Source organism: Cyanistes caeruleus, chromosome 12, assembly GCF_971803275.1.
Source record: "Cyanistes caeruleus chromosome 12, bCyaCae1.hap1.1, whole genome shotgun sequence".
NCBI lineage: Eukaryota > Metazoa > Chordata > Aves > Passeriformes > Paridae > Cyanistes > Cyanistes caeruleus.
The window spans coordinates 7,220,740-7,246,438 of NC_141712.1; the positions used below are offsets into that span (position 1 = coordinate 7,220,740).

Here is a 25,699-nt window from a genome sequence, read left to right on the forward strand (position 1 = left end):
AAGTGTCAGTGAATCGCAGGCTCACTGCTGCTCTCGAGGAAGGCAATGGCAAAACTCCCAGCTGACTTCAATGAGAGGAGGAGCAGACCCTGAATGGAATAAAGGAGCGGAGGAAACAACTCCATACGGAAATGGCAAGTATTCAAAGATGAGTTCATATCAGCAGAAAATACACATGTGGCCTGACAAAAATACATGGAGGGTCAGAGAAGTGGTGTCTGTCTTGGGAAATCCAAAATAGCAAAGCAGAAGAGCTCAGACTGAAGAGGAAGGATGGTCTGGGGGCAGCACAATGGCCTGAGCACATCAAGCAGGATTGCTGGGTTTATGGAGAGGATGGCAGGAGACCTCCCTACGCTGCACATGCACCAACCAACCAGCGCGGGCTGCCAGCGGAGAGCTGCGCCCCAGGGAGCTGCAAGCACCAACACGTGGAGCAGCTACCCAGGACAAGAAAGATTAATAAATCAAAAAGTTGAAGCTGTAAAACTGCACTTCTTCAAGCAGCTAAAGTCTGAAAGAATGCTGCAGATGGGATGACAGCCAGAGTCTGGAAGGAAGAGGCAGGAGCAAGGGGATACTTTAGCAAATATCTGTGGAACATCTTTGGAAGCAGGGGAGGTAGCTGTGGAAGGGAGGACTAATGTGACACCTATATATACGGCAGCTCTAGGGAAGATCAAGGAAATTAAACACCAGTCAGCCTGATTTCAGCAGTGGGAGAGATACTGGAAACACTAATCAGGGACAAAATAGGGAAAGTTATGATTTAATTAAAGATATTCAGCATGGATTCACAAAAAGGAGATCATACGTAACAAAACTAATAGAATATTTTGAAAAAATAACACCCCATGGGAAAAGAAAAAAACAAACAGAAAACCAAACTCAGAAAGAATCAAAAGAATCCATGACCATGATTTACGTGGGCTCTCTGAAAGGTAGTGCCACATAATCCCCTAACAGGCTACAACACCATAAGTTCTGACGAGAGGCTGAGCTAAATAATGCATCACGACCCGGACAGCATGTGAGGGCACAGTGCTCTGCATGCTAACAGCAAGAGCAGAGTGTGCAAGGGGAGAGCTGGCCTGCCCCAAAGATCACTACAGAACCTCGCTTCTTTCCGCTTCTATTTCAACAGCATGCAAAAACGGGATGAAATTTATTCAGAGGAGGAAATGGAGGAGAAGCCACAGACAATTTGAATGAAGGGACAGTATATAAATAAAAAAATCCAGCCTGCCTTTTAGTGAGCAGGGAAAGTGATGGGATATGATTTAATACAGAAAAAATGTCAAGTGACATAGTGGTAAGAACAAAAGGCAGGCGACACTCGCCGCTTTTCTTAGTGGAGGCAGAAGGGGCAGAAGCAGGGTGAAAAATGAGAAATTAAACTCAAAATCTTAAGCCTAGAACCTAATGTCAGCATAAAAAGAAGCAGAGATATCTCTGGAATTTCCAGACTGACTGACTGTACAAAATCATTCCTGTACTGTTTAACAGGACAACAAGGAAATATTTTCTGTACCATAACCTAACTTTGGCTACCTTTATCACTGGGCCTATAGAGAGCATCCAAAATACAAGTGACAAAGTAATCCCAATTAGTTAGAATCCTTAGTATTCCTTAGAAGCCCATGTAGGGATAACAGCACTGATGAAGAAGCCTCAAGCTACAGCCCCATCTAATAACAAGTGGGCACGAGCTGAAGCTAAGGAAAAGCAGGCACTAATGGAATTTAAGTGGTATTTCTTTACACAGAGATGATAGTCAATGTCACGCACAACCCAGGGCAGCATTAGCAACCTGTGGAAAAATATTACACCGTGACTCACTCAGAACAAAAGCCAAACAGCGCAATTATGTTCCTGACTTTTCATCCTTCAGTACTTTAAAACTATAAGAGCTACTATTCAAATGAAATATTATAAAATAAAGACTGTTAATTTGTATCATGGGCCAGGAAGAAATGTAAGGCAGCTCAAATCTGGAAATTTTCATGCACGTAACATGTCAAAGCAGGTAACAGAGAGGTGCCAGAGGATGCACAAAGAACCACCCCACAGCTGAGCTGTCGAGAAGCCCCACTGCCCAGCAGCCTCTGCATTCTGCCCTCATACCCAGCTCACGTCAGCTGCTTTGCTGGGAAGGTTTATTATTTCCCAAAAAACATATCCCAAAACAGGGCAATAAGGTAATACTCTTGATGATGTTTCTGCCTTAAAAACCCAACATGAGGTTGCTAGAAATGGGAGGCCAGAGATTCTGTTGCTCCAATTACCACAGAAACAAATGGGACTTACATGCAACAGTACAGTCACAGTGCAAGTGACAGACTGGTACCTACAGCTGTCTGTAACTCATAGGACAGCCCTTATTGCCTATCTCATAATGCATGTTTATTCTTGAGTGTTTTCAGGGCTACACCTTCAGGGTAGAGCCTTAAAACCAGTGATTTGTAGGGGAAGTCCCAAGAGATGTGACACTGTCAGCCTCTGCAAGCACAGTGTGATAAATACTGGAAATACACAGATTGCAAGACTGAGAGGGGGATCAATAGCAAGGAAAGGGAGGGTGGAAGAGGGGACAGAAGTCAGTTCATCACACTCAAGCAGCAGGACAAGGCTCTGTGTTACAGGTGCTGTGTCCTGGCTGCCCCACACCTGCCCTTCCCTCCCTTGCTTCTCAGAAAGTCACATCTATTCCCAACAGGAGACTCACATTATTTCTTTCCCATTCTGTACCTAAGCATTGCCAACACCCCACTTCATGCTGGGACACGAGGTGGATTCAGAGTCTCTTGCAGGGTGGAGAGGAAAGGTGGGGATCCCACTGCTTGCTGGTACATTGCTGTATGGGTTACCCCAAAAAACTGGAGGGGATGGTTTGGGCAAGGCACGACATGAGAATGTTTAGCTCAGGGCAAAGCAGATGTCTCTGTCCACACTCCCACCACCCATCCAGACAAAGGATAGCATGGAGTTACAGCTATGGAAACTCACACAAACAGCACTAAACTTTAATTCACAACCCAGCCAAGCGCAGAGCCCCTTAATTACAACCAGACCCATGAATGTGAGGTGTCTAGAATGAAAACAAAGGGTTAAAATACCTGTCTGGATTTTTTCTTGAAAATCAGTCATTGAGAATCATCTGTCAGTAAGACAAAATTAATTACTACATGTAAAATTGAAAAGAAAAAAAGCAACATAAATTTAAATATTACATAATATTACAAAAATGTTCATAAAATCCTATTGTTAATGATGCATGTTCACCTTTCTAATACTCAAACTAACCGAGATTATTATACCCAATTTGCAATAATCAAAAACGAGAGGAAAAGAAAGGGCTTTTTTTTTTTTTTTAATTACTTTTTCTGACTTTAGAAGCTTTGGAAAAAGCTTCAAATTACAGTAACTTGCAAAATTCAGTCATATTTTTGAATACTGTTTGAGGGCTGGTGCTGAAGAAATTGCTGAAATCTAAATGTTAGACATTTATGCTTAACAAAGCTAGTAAATAGAAGCCTTAACTACTTCGTTCACTTGAAGGCAATTATTGCACTTCTCTTGTAAGTATTTTACTAATTTATGCATAGTTAGTCTTACTTAGGCATTAAATCAATTACTGGTAATATATTAAATATGTTCTTAAGTTTAACATGCAAATATAGTTCTGCACTGGAGTTTTAAGGCCTTTTTTGGAGATATTTATACGTGTTTACATTAAAAGGGCTTTAAAATTTTGGCAGCAAATAGATGCACAAGTTTCTTACAGCAGAGACACAAACCTCCCACACACCCCAGGCCAGCACCCAGATGCTGCAGGATTGAAAGTCAAGAATCAGGAGAAACACCTTCCACCTCCAAAAATGGTTAAAAAATATATATCCCAGTCAGCATATTCTATGGAGTGCTACCTCCAGCTGGGATAATTATTAAATTAATAGTTTTTTTTTAAAAGGCACTCAATAGTCCTTTAGACATTAAACCTGCACACCAAAAGCTAACAGGATGATAGGGAATAGTTCAGCAGAAGCTGGTTACATTCACCCCTGTAAGACACTGCTGGGTGCTTTGAGTGAGGGGCTGAACAGCCTTTTTATTGTGGTTCCAAAGAGGGGGCTTTGACACTGTGCATTGCAAGTCCAGACTGTGTATCTACCTCAGGAATAACTCATCAGAACCTTGGTACACAGAGCTTCTGTTGGTAGAGAAACAGCTATAAAAGTAATAATTTAAAAAAAAAATTAAAACTAAGATCTGAATTTAGCAAAAAAGCTTTTTAAAGAAATAATTGAAGTGTACAGAACCATTAATACTCCCCTGCAGGCAGAGGACATCTCCCAGCTGACTGTCAGACTGCTACTGGCTGCTGCCCCTGGACAAAACCAGGTATCTCCAAAGCATGGAGCCTTACAGCTCAAAGGGTGTCTGCTGTGACAAACAGCATAAAGATCTTCCCTGAGGGTGCAATACCTCCGTGCTTCCTTGCATAAAGCTTCCATGGAAAAAACAAACAAACAAACAAAAAAACCATTGAAAAACAACTGCTAAGGCTGTTGAGTGGAAAGAAGTCCTGTGTTAACAGTGCAGAAAGTTGGAGGTGCTCACACAGCAGGGCTCTTTTGAGGAAGCTGCTCGTCCCCACCTGGACCAGCACCAAGAAAATCACTAGTTCCTTCTTGGACCCAGTTTCCTCAATCAAGAAAGCTGAGACTACAAATTGCTATTAAGAATTGGAAGGAAAAAGTGTCTTTTTGTTGAAGACATGAAGGGGAGGGGGGGAATAGTAAAGCAGCAGAAAATGGGGATTGGTTGCCAAACTGGAAAAATCAATTATTCTACTGAACAACAGTAGTTACAAATATAGCTGCCTCTACTCCCTCCTCCTCCTCCTCCTCCATTGAACAAATTGTTAAAAGAACCAACAATCTGTTGAACGACAACCCCCGGTATGGTGTCATCCTTTAAAAAGTGAGCACAGAAAAGGTCTTGTTAAAAAGGAGGCACAAAGCTCCAGACACAATTTTGGATTCGCCCTGGGTGAATCCCTGTGTTCGTTTTGTTGAGTTTAAAGCAGCCATTCTGAACGGGGTGTTTGATCATATCAATGCAAATAAATGCTTGAAAAGCACCCAAAACAGCCCAGATCACACCGATAGTGTTTGGACTGGTTCCATCTAAAAGCAAATTCCCACAGTCACTTCGCCCCCCCATGTAAGATCATCTTCACTTGGTTGTTTGGGGTTTTTTTTTTTAAAGCATATAACAGCATTGTCTTTGGTCCAATTATTGCACTTTTAAATGCAAAATGAGGCTTCAAAACCAGCTGATAAATGCTTCTCTTCTTGCAGGATGAATAAAAACCTGGTGGTGACACACCAGGTTGGCAGCATTGTAGAGCAAGGTCCTGCGGGTTTCTTTGGAAAAACTGCTCCAGCATTAGAGGCTGACAAAGGAAAATAGTGGGGATTTTTCTTCTGTGCCACATTGTTGATTGGGGTAGTGCTGAAGGAAATGGGAGGTGTCAGTGAGGAGAGGCTGCAGTGTGGGGGCTGAGGTTTGGCTCAGGCAGGGTGGGTGCCGAGGGCAGGGACCCGATGGGAGCAGCAGGGCTGGGCACCCACGGGCACCTGCAGCAATCTCATTTCTTTAGAGAGGTTTTGCCTCTTTACTCTTAAAATAGTGGTCTGGTAAAGGTAAGGGATGCAGTACTGAGAGATAATGAGTATTTCTGAGATAAATTTCTGATGTGCCATGCCAGAAGACCATGGCCAACACACCATTACAGCAGCTCCTGGTTTGGCCATCTCACGCCAAGTTACAAATTTTTAACATTTCCAGCCTGTGGCAGGTGGGTTTGCGTGTTTGTTAGTAAAACAGGATCTCATGGCAAGCTTCAGAGCCATCTTTACACTTGCACTCTCAGGCACTTACTACAAGGAATGCACTCATGCCAATATACTTCATTTGCCAGGCTGATAAAATAAATAATGCTGGACACAATTTTTGCTTTCTTTTCTTTGTCAGATGACTCCATTAAAAAAACACGCTAAAAATCTAAGAATCTTAATAGCTGTTGAGCATTCAGCAGATGGTACCATCTAGACCCAGCTAATTCGAGGCCAAGCAGTCTAAATCCTGGTTTCAGACAAGGAATAAAATTTAATAGTGAAATAGAGGGGTGAAAACAATGATGATAGAATTGAGGATATCATCCATTCCCTTTGCTTGGAAAATAAAGGGCTGTTACTATTCTTGATGTCAGGAAGTTTGACCAATATGCCAACAAAAAAACCTGAACTTGATTCCCCATCTCTTCTCTGAAAGTTCCATTTCAGGAGTCACGTGTGCCTTACAGGGGGGCAGCAGGATACAAGTCAGGCTTAATTCTACCTTTGCTCTGCAAGAATATCTTTAAAACAGCAAACCGTGGAAATTAAAGCAGTTTCCAAAATATTTACCCTAAGAAAATATGCCACAGCTGAACTGTGCATAGAAACTGCTATTTTCTCTTCATACTTTTAAAGCTATTTTTTTAATTCTTTCTAATGAGGAGAGCTATTTTTCAGGGAGGAAAGCACAGCAAAACTGAAAAAAAAGAGAATGATTCCCAAGTACAAAGTGCAATGAAAGGCTGTATATGCTTTTCATGTAAGCATACATTATGCCTTCCATATTGTTAAAACTTGCTCATCACTGAACTACTCTACATGTAACTAAATTACAAATGGCTCAATGATAACAAAACATAGCAAATTAAGACAGAATCAGGTCAGACTTCTGTTTGAATTATCTAACTGAGTCTCTAACCTGGCACAGTATTTGGCCACAGTCAAAAATACATTAAATACACATAAGCATATTTATATACATACACATATATATTGTCTATGAGAGTGAAAAAATGCATTAGAGAAAAAAAAATAAAAAAAGACAAAATGCACAGGAGCCAAAATCCATGTGCCAAGTGAATGAGGGGGAAAACAGGACACATTCAGACCAAGACTCCTTAATTTTGGGTACAATAAGAACCTGCTCCCCCCAAAAAACCCACCCAAAAACAACAAAACAAAATACATTGAGATGCAAGACAAAGCATTTGCATCTTTGGATATCTGATTTGATCCTGTCATCAGGGAAGTAGACACCAGCTCAGATACTCAGAGGCTGTGTGAAATTATAGACAGAAATCACAGTAAAAAATGCTAAAGGCAGTGATCAGACTAAAAGGTTCATTGCAAGGAGAAGGTAGTAATACTGCACATTAATGAAAGCCTGGACCTATCACCTGCTGTAATAATTATCATGCTAATATGGGGGGTTGCCTCGGTTTGTGGTTTTTGGCATTCCCATTACTACCAGAAACTGCAAATTCAAACACTCTATGTGTAACATAAATGAAAAGATTCTCACCTTAATGCTGTGCAGAAGAAATAAATTATGTTTGGTTTTCCTTTTATTTTTTTTTTTTCATTTTTTTTTCATTTTCACTTTTAAATTTCCTTTGACTGGGTGAACCTCAGGCTGTGGAAATGCACACAGGCATTGTAGCTGCACAGATACCAGCATACAAATCTCTTCTGTACAGGAAACACATCAACACTAATCCATTTTCTGTACAAAATGTAAAACTTCACATGTTCTGTTCAAGCTCATTACTGACTAGTATCTTAAGCTTGTCAAGTGTTCTAAAGGAGCTTTCCAAGAGAAGTTTGTAGTTAAGCATATGGTAAGCTCGTCCAGTCCATATGACTGGTTGAGCATCGACCACTACTGTTGATACAGTTTCCCTCAATATTATGACAGTATTTGTCAATGAAAATTAAATTGCTGTCAAACTTTTCCCACTAAACTTACAGCACAGCACTCAGAGAGAGCCAGCTTCATGACTCAAGCCAATAAGGCCTCTTCTAAACACTCCTCTTTTTTACCCATTTGTGAAAAATTCCCTCTGGATTTATTTCTGACTTTTGCAAAGACCTATAAAGGTTTTCAAGCACTTTCTGTGGAAAAATTCTGTGAAGCCATATTTAATGCATTTCTCATAGCCTGTGAAAACCACACAGAGCAATAATATCTGGGATGTGTAAGGGCAGGTGCTTACAGACTGTAGAACGTGTGACCACACTGTGCCAAACTTGAGGAATCACACGTGGATGCAATGTGTCCTGTTCATATGTACAAATATCTGCTTGGAGTTCATATTTATGAGGGTCAGGGTATAGTCACATAATGAGAAAAGTCTGAAAAAACCTAGACCAAACAGATTCAAAAAATAACAATCACAAATTTATTATCTTTGAAATAATTCTAAGGAGTTGGCGAAATACTGCAGGTTTTAAACAGACATGCTGCAGGTTTCTTCTTCACCTTTTAACTTTGTTTTCAAATGCTGAAAAACAATCCCCTTAAATAAAATACTTTATAACTTCCTAAACAATTATGTCAATGAAGGCTGTTTCTTAATCAATTTTAAACTTAATTAAAAAAAAAAAAAAGTGGCATTATAGCTATTTCTATGGTTGCTTTTTTTTTTAATATCACATTAAAAAAAGGTGTAATAGAAGATGCCAACAGTGAATAAGCAGTCTGGGAAGAAAAAAATATTGATGTGTATACCAAGAACACAAGAATGGCATTAATTGCAATAGATACTGAGAGATGCTGCCTTTAGTTGGTGTTTTACCATCACCCTTCCCCATGTGAATCTGGTCTCAGCTTCAGGAAAATACTTCTAAGATTGATTAATATAATCATTCTGGAATTGTATCTCTTTACTACCATTCTCCTGACTGTATTTCTCATTAGCTGACACAGCAAACCGAGGCTGTGTGATACTCGCTGAAACGTGCACCACCAAATTTTAGAAACTGCCCCCACGGCTGGTGTGCCTGTGGTGGGGAGCAAGTCCGAGTTTGGGCTGGGCAGGTGGCACTGAGGATGTTCCAAGGCATGTCTCACTCCTGGCACAGGTGATTTTCAGAGGCCAGGAGCAGCTGAGCTCCCCCGGGAGGTGCCTGGGAGGGCTGGCAAGATGCGCCCAGGGGAACAGAGGCTCTCCAAGCCCAGCACCAGGTGGGGCAGCTGCAAGCCCAGGGACCACCTCACCCTGGGGCTTTTGTCTGCAGCTCTTGCTGTGTTATTAAAACAGTCCTACTCAAACAGATGGGCACTCTTTCCATCCAAGCACAGGAGATAGAAAATACCTTACGTCTCCATGTCCTTCCACAACCAGGTGCTTCAGTTTGATTTTTCTACTCTAACTGATCGAGCACACACGAAAATTTTGGTGCAGTGGAAAATCAGAACTCAAGATGTTTTTCTCTTTTCTAATCTGGGGCTGCAGAAACACAAATCATCAGCAGTGAGGCTTTTCTTCTTTAGGGATCCTTTTGTAAGGGACGGGGGATAGTGCTCAAGGTCATTGGCTTTTGTGTTTTTGACGAAATTATTTGTCTGCTCTTAAATTCAATGGGCAATTTCAGTAGCAGCCACTTCCAAAAGCCTAAATTTGGCAGTTTGTAATACTTAGTCAGTCTGTTGGGAAGGCAGCAATGTCCCTAAAATACAGATATGGAATTAAAATATGGAGCAGAACAATGACTCTATTTGTCTCTTATATGGAGACACATACACAGAGATTACTCAGATGGAAAAAGGGATATAAGAAGAATCCCAGAAATGACAAGTGCACATTAAACATCATCATGTTTTAGACTGAGATATTTCTTTGAGAAATTATTTGCAACTCGGAGCTGTACCTCTGCAGCACACACATGGCTTGGGTATGATGAGCAATTGGAGCAGAGATTAGCTGGAGACTCTAGCAGAGAAAAATGGGAGCAGGCTGATACATATCTATGTTCAAAGGTGATAATGTCACCCTGGCCCATCACAATTTCAGTAGGCTGATGGTGGAATTTAAGCCTCTCTCATATCGAGTACACAAAGAGGTACATCTTGGCAGTATAACAAAAGCCAATGTGGGTGGCAAGGTAGCTGCAAATTTAAGCATGAATGCTCTGGATGTGGGGGCTTGCACCTGATTACCAGATGCTTCAAGCAGATGGCCAGGGAGAGGAGAGAACAAGGCTCATGGTTGCTTTGATAGGGTTACAAAAAGCACCAAAACCAGGAAACAGAAAAAAAGAAAACTTCCCTGCCTGCACAAGGTATCAGATCAACAGAGCCACTGAGACACAGCATACTCTGCACCAGATTTGGGAGGTGAGTCCCAGCATCAGGCTGGTGGTTCAATATCAGCAGCAAGACTCATTGAAATGGGGTTCAGGAGAGAGGGGAAAGATGATATATATATATATTATATTACCACCATGCAGAATAGGGAGCTGCTATTTAAATACAAGATATTCTTGGGGTTTTCCACCTCGGAGATGTTCCTCCATCGGAGGCTTTGCACTGATGTATCATTTAGTACATGTGGGGATCAATATCGGCTCTTTTTCTGGGGCTGGGACTGACACTTGTAGGAATGCTTCCCTACAACAGTCAGAAGTGCCAGAGCTTGCTAAATAAATTTAAAAAAAAAAAAAAAAAAAAGAGCAGCATTTTAAAGGAAAAATCAAAAAGCTCATTCTGTTCAGTGGCAAGGTTTGGAGAAACAGCATTTCAGCTTCACACAGAAGAGTACAAATTTGAGAATTTGACTCTACCTCACCCTGATGAGTAACCAGACAAATTTCAGCTGAGTAATTCCCCTCAATGATTTGAGCAGCATTTGTGTAATGGGATGCCTGATCCTGCCTCAGGACCTTCTGATCTGGCACTGTCAAAACAAGATTGTGGTTGGAAGAGGGGACAGGGCCCCTCCAAAGACAGCCACAAGCCTTCCTGCCCTGATGTCCCCATGGGCACAGTGAGGGACAGGGCTGTGGTGCTGGTGTAAACTGTGGGTAACCAGTGACCTGAAATCATTAAAAATCTGTGTTCATCACATTTCTCAGGAGGAGGTGGCTTCAGCTGAGCATCTTGGCTAACCTCCCACTCTGATCACTGCACCCTGCCAGCTCCACTGCCCTGTGTCCTTTTGGTTTAGTATTTTATTCTCAATAATTCCTCCCCAGTATTTCTGAGGAGCACACAGGATGGAGGGCAATGCTCTCTGAAGGCACCACCAGCCATCAAAATGGTTCTTGCACACCTGAGCACTACAGAAACATATTGCAAAGATAGAAACATGTCACCAAGCACCCAAATACAGCATCCAGCTGCTACAACCCCCATGGACCTGCAAGGCAGTGGGCTCGGGTCCTCATTCAGAAATACAGCTTCATATTCACGCTGCCAGCCTCCACAAACCTGCATCTACACCAGGATAATGAGTTTGACTGGTTATTGCAGTTTAAAATAACCAACATGCTGCAGAGGAAGCACAGAGCTGAGGTTAGGAGTGATGTAAGGTGGTGGCACACTGCCTTCATGACTGCTGAGCCCAAAAGCCCCACCTTTCATCTTCCTGGGGGTGGCAAACCATGATCAAGAGGTTTGGTGCCTCCAGGCAGGGATGTACCGACCCTGTCTGAGAAGGCTCACAGCGGAAACTGCCAGCCCCTCTATCACAAATATGAACACAGAGAGGGTTCACTAAATTCCTTACCCCATCCCAGCCACGGGGATGCTTTATTTGACATTTGACAGGCAAGCAGGCCCCTTTTTGGGGGGCAGTGCCCTCTGCCTCCCCACACAGGAGGAGGTAGAGAGGGTGGCACGGAGGCAGGAAAGGAGAATCGCACTGGCTGCGGCCTCTCCTCCTCAGCGTGTTAATCATTACAGCTCATCCGCTCAGCACCACTTTTTCCTCCTGCACAAATAATTAGGAAACACCTGTGTTCTTTTCATTCAATAACACACGTTTCAGAGAAAGCCTCTCTTTTAAGCTTAGATTATTTTCTGTGACCACGATTCAGCTGACAAAATAACAATGACTCACTTTGCCAAGGACTGAGGAAGGAGGGTGGGGGGTGGGGAGGGACAGGCTGTCAACCCTACGTTAAAAATAAAAAATATCAAATAAATATTATTGAAAATAAAGAAAGAAGCCACCTTAACATTTATCTCCTTCAAAATGGCCGGTGCCCCCACGCAACTTTGAAATCTGAATAAACTCCTGGAGGTGACTCTTTGCCAACGTTCGTGCCTATGCCAGCTTTCTCACAAACGAACAGCTTGTATCTCCATGAAAACCAATGGATGGAACAAATTGTATTAAATTATGTAAAATGATACTAAAGAGCACAATCTACCAGTTTAAAAAAAAAAAAAAAATAAAAATTGGAAAATCTTGTTTTTAGAAATTTGAGAAAATTGTAAAAGATAATGGTGTGGGGGGGAAATGTTACATTTTTATTACACTTAAAGGGATGTCTCATGGATTTAAGCAGGAAATGAGATTTATTCTCTCATAGGTCAGACACACATAATTCTTTGGTGCCGTTGACACCTGTGAGTTATTTAGCCTTCCTCATACTTTAGCATGTAGAGAAATCCCATCTCTATGAAGCTGAGCACAGCCCTGTGACAGTCTCAAATTGTCCCTCCCCATCACACTGTAGGAGCTGTCAGTGCACATTATGTATCCAAATTTCTTTCTACTTCTCAGAGACCCTTTCTGGAGGGGGAGGGGGATGCAAATAACGGTAATTAGCAGCAAATTTACTACATCTTCGGAAAATTATTAAGGATATTTTCAGCACCTATTGGAGACTTTTTAAATTTAAATATCCTGATATGTCCATGCAAAGAACATTCCAGTAACTTTGCCTGAAATGGGTTTTAAATTGATGATTTCCAAGCATGAGTCAGTTAATCATGAACAAAAAGATCTGACTATTTCTGTATCCAGGGTGGTGGAGAGGGTGAGGGTGTGAGAGCTTTTGGCTGGTTTGAGGCTTTAAACGACACTCTACTGACATTCAATAGGAAGTGAAAATTCAGGGCTTTGTTCTGCCAGCCTGTAGCCCACAGGGAGCCCCCTGGCACCCCAGCTTCATGCAGGGCTGTGCCCACAGTTTGGAGGCAGATTTTAGAAATCAAGTTCATCCCTGTGACGGCAGCAGGACCTGGCTGTAGGCTGGTGGCTCCTGGTGGAGTCCTTCTGCTCAGGCAGAGCCAGAACATCCTCTGGGGCCAGGGAAGGTGGTCAGTGGGTCAGTGCCCAGGTGCACAGGCAGGGCTCCCTCACCAGCCCAGATCCACTGACATGGATGAGAAATTAAAATCTGCTCTGGCTTATCCTGTCTTCAGTCAAAGAGACAGAGCACCATTAGTCCAGTTCTAAAAGAAAGAGGTTTTTCTGCATGTGCCTAATTTTTAATTCCCCCGCCCCTCCCCAATCCTTTTTTCCATTTTCTCCCCCCCTCTCCATTGCAAGGCACTGGAAATGCAGACTCATGACTCTTGGCTGCAACAGATAGTTAATTTATTCACAACTGCATTAACTCAGAGTACATCTAAACCTTCCCAACGTAACTCTGGAAGTCTACGCCACATGACGGAGGGTTAGCTTGAACTCTCAGTTCTGACACATCGCTCTCCACTGGAGATCTTTGCAATCCTAAAAAAAAACCCCTAAAAATAAAAAAAACACAACTTCTGCAGCCAGTAAAGCACATACAAGAACTGCTCAGCAGGACAAATGAGCATTGTAGCTTCCATAGTCACATACGCCACAGGGAGCCTCAACTAATTTCCACTCTCAATAGAGCTTATACAGACCTGGAAGCTTAAAATTGTTCCCGTCTTTCCAATGAATAACAGTGGGATCCTGTAAAAAAGACACTCCTTTCCTGAAAGGCAGGAGGAATTTGAAGGCCTGGGGGCTGCAGTGGGAGAAGCTGCTCTGCCCTTTCCCTACACAGCTTCAGGATAACTGGCAAAACCAAATCCAGCCCATCAAGCACATGGGCTTTCCTGAGCAACCACTGCCTGGAGCCACCTCCACTGCCAGCAGAAGAGCCCACCTGAGACTGGCAAACCGTGGGAGATGAGGCCAGCACTGCCTTCTGGAAAAGGACAGTGTGGCTGCTAATTTTGCAAACAGGTAGAGCTTAAGAGCTGGCTCGGAAGGGTTAATGCTTGGACTTGACAAATTTCCCTTTCTCTATGATCCAGTCACCACCACAGCCTACCCTCATGACTCACAACAGCTGGAGATGCTAAACTGGCAGCGTCACAGTGTGGCATCAGGAAATTTAAGATCAAAAAACATATACAATACGCAAGGAATCCTAATAAATTCTGGAAACGGTAGACATGTAAATCTCCAAGCGCTAAAAAAGCATCCTGCTAGAGAAACTATTTTTAAAAAAGGCTATTACGAGGTGTGAAAGCGAAGCTGTCTATTAGGTTTCTAAAGAAAGGCAGCAAATGTGTATTTTTTCATCCCACTGAATTGTGTGTGCCCGTGTTTGACAGACAGTTAGCACAAGGTCACTGCCAGCCAGCGGGCTCCCGGCCAGCAGAGCCTCCCGGACATCAGAGGGACCAGACACTTGGGGAGAAAATTCAACTTGCTGCAACAACGCTGCTTTAGATCATCTGAATGAAACCTGATCCCAGCTGCTGCTTTCTGGGCTTCTCTTCCATACCTTTTCTTATGCAGCGGGATAATCTGATATATTTTTTTCATCGTTAAAATCCAGCAGCTCCTCTACTTACGTGCTTTTTTATGGGGTAAATTGAGGGAATAAAGTATAATAAAAATAATAAAAATAAAAAAAAAAAAGATGGGGAAAATATTTTCTTTCCCTCTGTGCAGCTCCCACTGCAGACAATGCAAATCCCACAACACATGTTTGCAGGGAAATCAGAGCACACTCAGGGATGGAAGTGCAAGTTCGTCTCATCTAAATGATTAAACTAGTAACAGTTATAAACAAAGAGCTTTTTATCCCACTGACTTCAGTATGGGTTAGTGCTTTTCTCCAAACAGTCTTCAAATAGTTTATGCTAACCAAAATAACCCTCCAAAAACAGAGCCATGCAGTGACCAAATAAACAAGAAGATTACTCCAAGCAGCACACGAGGGGAAACCAAACTTTGTGGGGCTGTGCTGAGCCAAACCCAGCAAGATCCACTGTCACATTTTTAGCTGTACAAAAGTTCTTATTTAATGCTCAACCTGCAGCAAAAAATGGTGCACCCAGAAACTCCTTCCTTCTGCTTCAGTTCCTGTGATTTCAGCCAAAAGTGTCGTCAGATTTTTTTTCTTTTTGCACTTTACTATCTAAACACTTAGGTTTGCATATTTATTTATTTAATTTAGAAAAAGAAATCTGGAAGGAGCTTTGAGAAAGCAGTTATCAGAGGAGATAGAAGACTCTGTGGTCAAATTTCATCTTTATCAGTTGTCCATAACCCAACAGTCCCAAATCCTCATGCCTTCTCCTTCCTGCAGATATGGGCACACCTTGATTTTTACTAACCATCCAATACACCCTTCCCTAAGTACCAGGAGGAAATTTCCTGTCACATGTGAAAAGCTGCTCACGTTTTCTCTTTTTTTTAAAAAAAAAAAATATTAAAAGCATATTTCATCATTACGATCTACATTTCCATTCACACATCTTTTTCATTATTTTTTATCAGCTAATCTAAAATGATACACCAAGTGCTACCTAAACAGCCAGTTTAATATTAGTTCTTAGAAGGAAAAGATCTAACTCTGATTTTGCTCAGAACTCGCTTCCATGAAGCCATTAGAGCCACTCTGGTATAAAAGTGATGTAAATAAGAGCAGGATCAGCTTACAGGTGTTAGGCAACAGAGTAAAAGAACAAATTCATATAGAATCTTGTGGCTATAGCACTCTATACCTGTGATGGAAGCGCTATGTAAGCACAGAGCAGTTGAATGAACAAAATAATGTCTTTTTTGAAAAAAAAAAAAGAAAAAGAAAAAGAAAATTGTGTCATTGCAAAACACCACTGGAGCAATTCCTTTCTCTCCCAATTGTTGCCTGAAAAATCTAGAGTACTTGGACTAATAAGGACCTTTTCCAAATTCAGTGCTTCTAAAAATATGAGGTCTATAATAAAAAAAAACACTTATACAGGTGATAACACAGTTTTTTCATCAGACTTTTATGCAAGAAATTGGGCTTGCATATTACACATTATTCAAAAAGAATAATTAAAGTCCTACATGGACACATATCTGCCTCAGGGCAGACCTTTTATGTTGTTTTGCATTCCATGTGTCACTCAAAAGAATTGCAACTGGGAAATGATGTTGAACTAAAATAAGACAAGAACACATTGACTAAAATTATACCCTGTCCAATTTGCTGACACCCCTTTAGACATCTTGCCATGATTGCTCTGGTGCAACCACTGTTCTGTGTATGGGTGACATTTAAACTGAGCATAGTTGTACACTGAAATCAAATAAAGGATTTGAGGACTTTTTTTCTCCTCCTTTTTGATACTGAAAAGTACATGGGATTTGAAAGCAGAAGAAAAAGGACATACTTTGAGCAGTGATCTGCTTTTGTTATCCTGTCTAGGAAAAGCATTGTTGGTTTTCTACAATTAATATATTTGTGTGAGAATAATCAGATTAGGAGCTTGAACCTTCAGCTCTCATGTGCCCAAAACTCCTACAGAAGTTAATGGGGGGTTTCAGCTCATGAGGATAACAGGGCTGAGCCTTTATTCTGCAAAACCAGATTTGCCCAAGGCCTGACAAGTGAACACATTGAAGTGGCACATTCTTTGTGTGGTTTGCCTGGTTCCAGTGGCTGTGGCCCTGGAGGCTGAGGGGGTGCATGGCAGCAGCACCTTCTGGGGGTCCCCTCATCCCACCCCAGCCCCTGCCCTCCCAGCAGCTGCTCAGAAAGCCAGGAGCACAGGATGAAAACCCAGGGATTTTTATGATACATTAGAGCCTTTTTTAAACCACTTAGAGCTAAATTTAACACATCCTCTGCATGCTACCCATCCCACCTTTCCTTCCCACCTCTAGCCTTCTCTTTGGCTGTTTTGTTTTCTCTTTCATTTCACTCACTTCCTTAATTAAGTTGATAATGTAATTATGTCACAGCTGTAGCATCCTCCTCTTGCAGAGGTTGCTGGATTTCTGTAACTTCAGCCTGTTTGATGATTGAGTGATAGATACAGAGATAATTGTAACTTTTCAGAAATCTTATAAATAAGTTGCAAAAGGAAGGTGCTGGCTACAGCACGAGGGGGACTAATGTTTGGTATCAAGTGGGTCTTGCTTGCTTTGTGTGGAAAGTCAGAGCTGTGCAGGAGAAGGGAAGCAGCAGGGAATGATGGTTTTTAACACAGAATTCTTAAGTGCTGGGAGAGGGAAAGCACTTCATCCGGGGGAGGGAAAGAGACCTTCATCTTTCAGTAATTGTCAAGGCAGGGGAAAGAAAGCAGCCAGTTCAGTAAAATCTCAGCATCACAACCCTCCCCTCCTCACAAAATATACACAAAAGATGTTGAATCGAGCTACTGTAGATTCTCAAATGGAAAAAACTGATTCTGTGAACAAAGGGTTCAAGCTAATTTGACAGATAACCTGTAATCAATATATTTGCCTTCCTATTTTGCTAAAGCATAGAATTTCCTGTGATGTACTTGATATATTACTCTTGGTAATGAAAGAATACTATCCCTGACCTTTTATTACATATGGAAATATTAAAGTGTTTTACATCAACACATCATGGCATATTAATAGGAGACAATCTAGGGGAACAGTTAACTGAGAAGAGGAAAAAGCTTCATCAACTACTCCAATTTCCAGAAGAGGATCAGAAGTACTTGCCCGTATGAACAAACAAAACATATCTACTGGGAAATGTAAACAGAGTCGGTGTGAATCATGAGACCCATCATGTTTTGGAGCAAATCTGCAAGCACATGCATATTCCAGAAATAAAATCTATTAGCAGGAGGTCAAGGTTGCACACTGAAGCAAGTAAAGAGCTAAAACTTGGCCTATCTTCTTTTGACGTTGGCTTGCTCGCTTCTTCTCTCTTCATGCGCTACCACTCTGCTATTCTTGATATTCCTCATCTTTCAGCATGCACTTAGGAGACTCTTACATGGAAAACAAAGTTCTCCTCGCCATGTCTACATGTGCAGCACAGCCTGCCTTCCCTTCCAAGTGCTGGGGGATGGTTACTAAAAATACCGCTCTCGAAACATTACCATGCACGCACCAAACTTTGATCTCCCAAGCTTCTTCTACACCGGCTTTAAGGCTACAATCCTTATCCACGCCTGGATATATTACAGTTGAAAGGAGAGAAGTGGAGTGTCTTTCTCTGGCATGTCTGATATTATCCACAGATTTTGTCACACACAGCATGCACACAAAATTTTGTGAAGCTTTTTAGAGAGCACACACTCCCAAGGAGTGAGATGCTTCTGGTATTTAGCATCCAGTAGGGTCAGCCATTAAAATAAGGCAGATTCTCCTGACCTGACAGAATACCTCTCTGCTGGTGCCAGGCCTCCATGGGATCAAAGACATCCACCTTAGATATACCTTCAGTCAGCCTTTCATCTGCCTCAGATTTCCCTACCAGCAGAAAATCTCTAGTTTTGCACAGCTGCAGGCCAGGTACAGCCACAAGTTTTACCAGGATCTCTGACCACCTTGACATCTCTGACATGTGGTCATGTCACAAAACAGGCCCTGACATACACACACTGCTAACACAGCTGTCTCTCTCTGAAAAGCATTATAGGAGTGGTTACCCTTAAGTTTTTCAGGTCAGAAAAGAGATGCTCAGGTGCTGAGTATTCTATGTGGTTTTCAATGGCTTTTTGGAAATAAACAGTGTGAACAAGATCACAGCTGGTGTAATTTTGATCTTACAGTGTTTGGGAAGGTGACTTCTAGCAGGCATCTGCAAGCAGCTGAGGTGCAGAGCTGCTAGTGGGCACTCCATAACCTTTTAGACACATCTACCTTTTTCCACTTGTCTGTTCAGAAACCAAGACTCAAAGATGAGTGCATCAACCGCACTGTGTTTGGTGGACACTGTTTCTGATAACGGAACCACTCTAAACTCAGGCGAACAAGCAATGTCCAGAAGACACTTTGAGAACTTTTAAGCCCTGTTAGGATAATACTGTTGGGAAGCTTCACAGCTCTAGACAACATGGACACCTCATTGTTATCTCCATGTCACCACAGCTTTAAGATTGTGTTCACCCTACCTCATTTAGGTCTCTCTCATCTTTAGAAAGCAGAAATAGAAAGGGAAAGAGAAAACACAATAAAACCCCCTACAATGCCCAAAGTGTGACAGCCTACTGTGGTCAAAGACAACAGAGAAAACGTGAAAAACTTCAGGTCATTTTCACATGACTGCATTGATTATTAGACAGAGGGAGTTCCTGAAAGTTATTACAAGCTCGATCTTTTTCACATTTCAGGGATTCCTGTGTGGACTGAGATGGAGGCAGTGGTGCAGCCCTTTGGAGTAGAGGGGAAACTGTGCCCTCCACCATGCAGGCAAACCAAAAAGTGAGTGATGCAGTCTTCATAGGAGGACTCCATTACCAACTGTCTAAAGAATCTCCTTGCGATTAGGAAATGGAGATTATTTGTAAAGAAGGGTTAAAAGCCACATGCAGGCATTCACTGGGAATTATTGACATAGGTATGACATAGAAGATAGCCAATCAAAAAGCAATTTTATAAACATTGTTATTAAATAGTATGGTAATTACTTTAAGTACTGGAGGAATGTCAGGGTCATATGAGAGTTTTGTTGGTGTCATAGTTTTTTATCTGACACTTAGGGTATCAATGACACTTAGTATATTTATTCTGAAATGTGAGCTCTGTCGCCAGCCTAGAAGCTAATTCACATACCACCCCATACTTAAACAGAAATAATTTCTGATTTTTATTTCATTCACTAAGTATCCAGCAATGCAAGCGTCAAAGCTCTCCACACATAAAAGTATGGAAGTAATTAGGGATTATGTGGTAAGTGTACAAACATAGTTTATATTACTGTGTATTAGAAAGGACCCCTTTTATAGCTGCCTTTGTCAATTTGACAGAGCAAAGGGTTTTAATGTACTGTAATAAGAAATGTAAGAGGGGGCAAAGGACAGAGTGGCTGTGATGCCTGTTTGTAAACTGCCTGGCCCCAAGGTCCTCCCTCTCTCCTACTCATCCATGCTCCATGCTTATTCTGTGGTCATATACATTTTACCCGAGTTAATAGCAGGCTGGTGGGGGCAGAGGCTGGGGGACATCCCTTAAATGCACACTGTCAGCTGTCTCCAGAGCTTATAGCAGTGCTTCCCAAAGATGGCATGGTACACATGAACAGCAGCAAAACTTCCATCTTACAAAACATCTTACAAAAATATTTTACTTTATTTTTGCCCTACAACTCCACTCCAGATCAGGTGACTGACTGAAATAAATAAATGTAAAAACTGCCTGTAAGGTGAACAGACAGCCAGGGTGATGTCCCAGTCAAGCCCCCGAGCTGACATTTTACGAGCTTGAAATTTGTAACGGGGGTTCCTGTGGCTTTGTGGTGGATTTGTTCCACACCTGTTCCCCATCAGGAGCAGAGAGAGCCCTGAGAGGGTGCACAGCCCAGCTTGGAACACCTCACCCCAACCAAGCCACTACCCTGCTCCCTCCCTTTAATGAGAAACAGCACAAACGTTCCTGCAGCCTCCCCGTGTCCTCCACAGGGGCAAGGGGAAGTGTGGAAGGATATGGAGCGTTATTTACTACTCAGAAGGCAAACAGCATCCTCCACTTCACATGTAATAGATGACAGTGGTGCTTCACAGCAAGGAGTTCCGAATGTAAATTGTAAGGTGAAATATATACTACCTGGCAACGTCCCTGTCACACTCTGTGAACTTCAGCTCAATTAAAAAAAGAAATCAGCTGACATTGATAAAATGCTATTTTCGGTGTAAATGAAAGGAAACTATACCAACACAGATTTAGTGCAATTTTAAATCACAACCCAAAGGGAGAAGAAGAGGTGGGAAAATGAAGGACCACATGTTTTAGAAATGTATGTACACATGAAGCACAAATGTCCACTTTGAAAGCAATGGGATAACTGCAAGGCACCGTGTTTGATCCTCTCTGTGCTGTGAGCAGAGTGGGCACCTCTCATCCTCCCACAGGTGAGGCAGCCACCCCTCTGCCAGCCAGCCCCACTCCTGCCTTCAACTTGTGCTCCTCCACCGAGCAAGCCATGCCAAAATCTGCTGGTAAGGAGCACTAGACAGAGCTTGACTGGCAATCCAGCACTGGAGTTCCAAAACCTTTTACCGAAAAGGCAAACTGGCACAGGGCTGCTCTTGCCTCCTGCAGCTACTCACTCAGTCCTGTGGCATGGGGAGCTCTGTCAGAGCTGGACAGGGAATTTCAAAAGGCTCTTGCATTTTTCTTTTACCTTTTATGCCAGTATCATCCCTAAGATCTACAGCCTAATACCCAGCATAAAAATAAGGCCTCACTGCAAATGTGAAAAAACAGATTTTACTGTGATTTATGCAGCAGATAATATGTTCTGGCTTCAGATTGACTGAATTGGTGGTCTCATTAAATCTCTAATCTGAAGCATGCAGAGGCTCCTCAACAGAAGTTTGCACTGTGGCATAAGTACTTGCTAGGAAAGTAAATAATCCAAAAGGCAACTACTTCCAGAAACAACATTAAACAAATCTGAGTTTCCTGATGCTCTAGAAACACAATAATTTAATGTGTTGATAGCTGCTTGGCACTTTGGAAAAGCAGGAAACTGAGTTAGCCCTTCTGCAAGGGGGGTTAGCAGTTTTAGTCTTAGAATTCCAATACCCTAGAAGCTCTGGCTGTGCTTTTTGTACAGAGATAATAAATACAGGCTTTGATAGGGAGCTCACATTTAAAAATAATGTCACTGATCTCCATTTGGCGTGCAGCAGAGATGTGGCAAGCATGATGAAAACAGGAGAAAAGATCAGTCACCAGAAAAAAATAGAGTACAGGAAACAGGTGATAGTATTAGTATAATGAATTCCCTAAGTTTTAAGTTTGTTAATTACAGACAGACATAGGTCTAGATGGTATGATTTAAATACTCTTTAATTCAGCATTAAGAGTTTTGGGATGTTCAGGTCCTGGCACAGCTTTGGGAACTTCAGGTCCAAGCTGGGATAGATCAGCACATTGCCTCCAACAGGTTCACCCCCAAATCCAAGCCCTGATGGCTAACTCCCACCCACACCACCCCACCTCCAAACTTCCTCCTCAGGATCTCAGTGTTCACACTGTTCTGGGTGTGGGATGTTCTCATTCACACACCTCAACCACATGGCTTCAGCATCTTTCCTTGGGTAAAATGGAGACCTGTTTAATCTAGATTGGAAATAAAGTCAGTCAGTCTCAGGTGAGGAAAATTTCATAACATCAGTGCATGGTCACACATCCCCCTGGGGGTAGGAGGTACCTTCGTGTTGGGCTGAACAAACCACACCTTTTGTCAAGTGGCATCACTGTGCTTCTCATCCATCCAATCCCAAGCACTCCTGGGTGACCAGTGCTGTTACACAATGCCTTTACTGCTACCAATAAATACCACTTAAATATGACTGATAGGAACAGTAGGAAAGGAACCAGTGGAAAAACTGGAAACTTAAGGGTGATCATTGCAGACGTGAAAAAAAGAATGCAGATTTTTCATATCAAAAGCGTACTCTAATTTATCTGAAAGCCTAGTTCCTATCAACTGCACAGCAAAAATGCAAGCCTCAAAGACAAAATTCTCCACTTTTCTGTTTCAACATATTCAGAATGTAGAGAAGCATATTCAGGAAGTTTCTATATTTGATGATCTTTTTCCATTCTAAGTTTCTAATTAGTACTATGCCCTATTCTGTGAGTTTTATTTTCAGCACTAGAGCCAGCACACAACACCCAGAATGCCTATCCTTCAACTGGATAAAAATATGTACGTCCACATTCATACTGTAGCAACAGATCCTTTTTTATCTGCTTGCTGAGGATGTGGAGCTGGATGGACCAAACACCAGAAGCTCAGAACCTCTTCATCCTTTCCCATTTTATTACAGAAGCGCTTTAACTTGTGACTGTCACTGAAGGCAGACACATTTAACATGTTGGTCTGCCACATATCCAAGCAGCACAGATATTTTGAGACTCCCAGGAAGGGAGGGTTTGCTGTACCAGTCCCTGGTGCTACAGGTAAGCCCATCCTCCTGCCCTCCAGGGATACAGGGGCTCTATCCAGCACTAGTTTTACAGCAGCTGCATACAGTTTGTACAACTACTTGTCTTCTGTTTTTGTTCTAGAACAGTCTGCCCCAGCTCTGATACATAACTCTCAGTGTTTGGTTGGGACACCACAGAGCAGCCTGCACACTTCCCCTCTACCCCACAGAATATTGCCTCCAGCCTTTTTTCATCCTGAGGACATAGTTCAGTCATTACACTCCAAAAACTTGCCTTCTCACATTCACACTCTGCAGAGGAGCCCTGGAAAGCTACACCTACCCAAAAGGGAAATGCAACCAACACCCAAAATACATCTGAATCCAGAGAGACCAACACAGGTTTCTTCCTATCCTTTGCAGAAGTTCAGCCTCCAAAACAGCAGCGACTCTCACCGTCATATGGGACTGGGGACAGCTGTGGCTGGCTGTGTGCATGGTCCCCTCCCTGAAGGGCAGCTCCAGCTCTACCCACAATGACTCTTCACAGCAGAGACCCAGGAGATGCCCAGACAAACAGCACAGCTCATTGGCACTCCCATGTCCCATGCATCACCCAAGACGGGCTCCAATTGCTTTGACTCACACCCCACCACTCAGCTTTTTGATCCTATCTATTTAGTATTTAAGACATTTTCCTGACTCTTGAAAAATCTTTCAGCAGGCTTGCTTACATTTGCATTCAACATTAACAAAGGAAGAGCTGAAAGTATAAAAAAAAAAAAATAAAAAATCTTGGGGGTGGGAAAAGCTGGAAGGAGGTGTAATAAAATGAAGTCAAATGAAAATAAAACAAAAGAGGAACACAGAACATAGCAGGAAAATCAAAAGACAAAATAAAAGATTAAGGAGTGCAGGTAAAGATAAAATTCAAAAACTGCTTTAAATGTTGATTCTCTCCCTACTGTTTTTGTTTCATGCAGTATTTTGATGCTAGCATCTAATTATTCTTTGCAGTGTTTTATCTCCCCCATTATAGTATCACCAGATTTTTTTTTATTGGCACTTTCCTTATTAATGATTACAACACCTACGTTTAAGGAGCTAAATGAGTTCTCTCTTTTCCTGAGCTGCAGAGAGGGGGGTCAGCAGAGAAATGAGAATTATTCTGTTGTATGCAGATGTGTTATACTCAAAATTATTTTTGGCCATTGAAGTAGCTCCCACAGCTTGCTGAGGCAAAAGAAAGATTCCTCTCCATTCCTAGCTGTGACCCAGGAAAGTCAAGAGATCTCCTTCTGCTCTCCAGTCAGTCACAACAGGAATTTAACAAACCTTCCAGCTTCAGCCTAAAAGCATTAACAGTTTCCTTTTAAATACCTGTTCTTAATTAAACTCAGCTTCCTTTTCAGAGTCACTCAGCACAGAAACATGTCCACCAACAGGATGTGTTTGTTTTTCCCTTTCTGCCCTGGGTGCTGGTGCTTGCTGGAGCACAGTGCATGGGGGAACAGGGCCTGGGGAGCTCTGGTGTGACCCAGCACCGCAGGGCAGGCGGGCAGCAGCACATCCCTGGCCCTGGCCCTGGTCCCTGTCCCGGGGATGGAGCTGTGCTGGAGCCGGGTACCTCGGTCCCCTGGGGATGGAGCTGTGCTGGAGCTGGGTACCTCGGTCCCTGTCCCCGGGGATGGAGCTGTGCTGGAGCCGGGTACCTCGGTCCCTGTCCCGGGGGATGGAGCTGTGCTGGAGCCGGGTACCTCGGTCCCTGTCCCCCGGGGATGGAGCTGTGCTGGAGCCGGGTACCTCGGTCCCTGTCCCGGGGATGGAGCTGTGCTGGAGCTGGGTACCTCGGTCCCTGTCCCCCGGGGATGGAGCTGTGCTGGAGCTGGGTACCTCGGTCCCTGTCCCGGGGATGGAGCTGTGCTGGAGCTGGGTACCTCGGTCCCCCGGGGATGGAGCTGTGCTGGAGCTGGGTACCTCGGTCCCCTGGGGATGGAGCTGTGCTGGAGCTGGGTACCTCGGTCCCCTGGGGATGGAGCTGTGCTGGAGCTGGGTACCTCGGTCCCTGTCCCGGGGGATGGGGCTGTGCTGGAGCTGGGTACCTCGGTCCCCCGGGGATGGGGGTGTGCTGGAGCTGGGTACCTCGGTCCCCCCGGGGCCGCTGCGATCCCCGCAGAGCGCCGGGGATGGAGATGGAGCCCGACCTTCCCCGGCCACCGCCCCGGCCGAGGCTTTGGGGTAATTCTGCTACAGCAGGAACCTGGGCTGCCAGGAAAGCAAGGAAAGCCCAAACGCGGGGGAAATAACTTAAATAATAATAATAATAATAATAAATAATCAGGAAGATGTATTTCTTATTTACACATTAGGCAGAAAAAGCAAGCCGGGGTGCAAAGAACAGCAGATAAACTTCTGCCAGGAGCCAGAAACTTTCACACCTATGCAAAGATGGCAAAGTGCTTCAAGCTTACTACTTTATTTCTTTTCCTTTGGGATCCAAAATACG

The 25,699-nt window shown here is 42.9% G+C and overlaps 1 protein-coding gene across 12 annotated transcripts in view; it reads right to left on the reverse strand.

Annotated features, from left to right (window-relative positions):
• ZNF536 (zinc finger protein 536) overlaps positions 1 to 25,699 on the reverse strand; it is a 340,334-nt gene that overhangs the window by 52,784 nt on the left and 261,851 nt on the right. Inside the window, exon 5 of one of the 12 annotated variants that reach the window (XM_086847031.1) lies at positions 22,086 to 22,381. The exons of the other annotated variants lie outside the window; for them this stretch is intronic. Coding sequence (XP_086703157.1) covers positions 22,377 to 22,381 — 5 coding nt within the window. The 3' untranslated portion in view covers positions 22,086 to 22,376. Of the gene's footprint in view, positions 1 to 22,085; positions 22,382 to 25,699 lie in introns of those variants that run through there. 12 annotated transcript variants of the gene reach the window in all.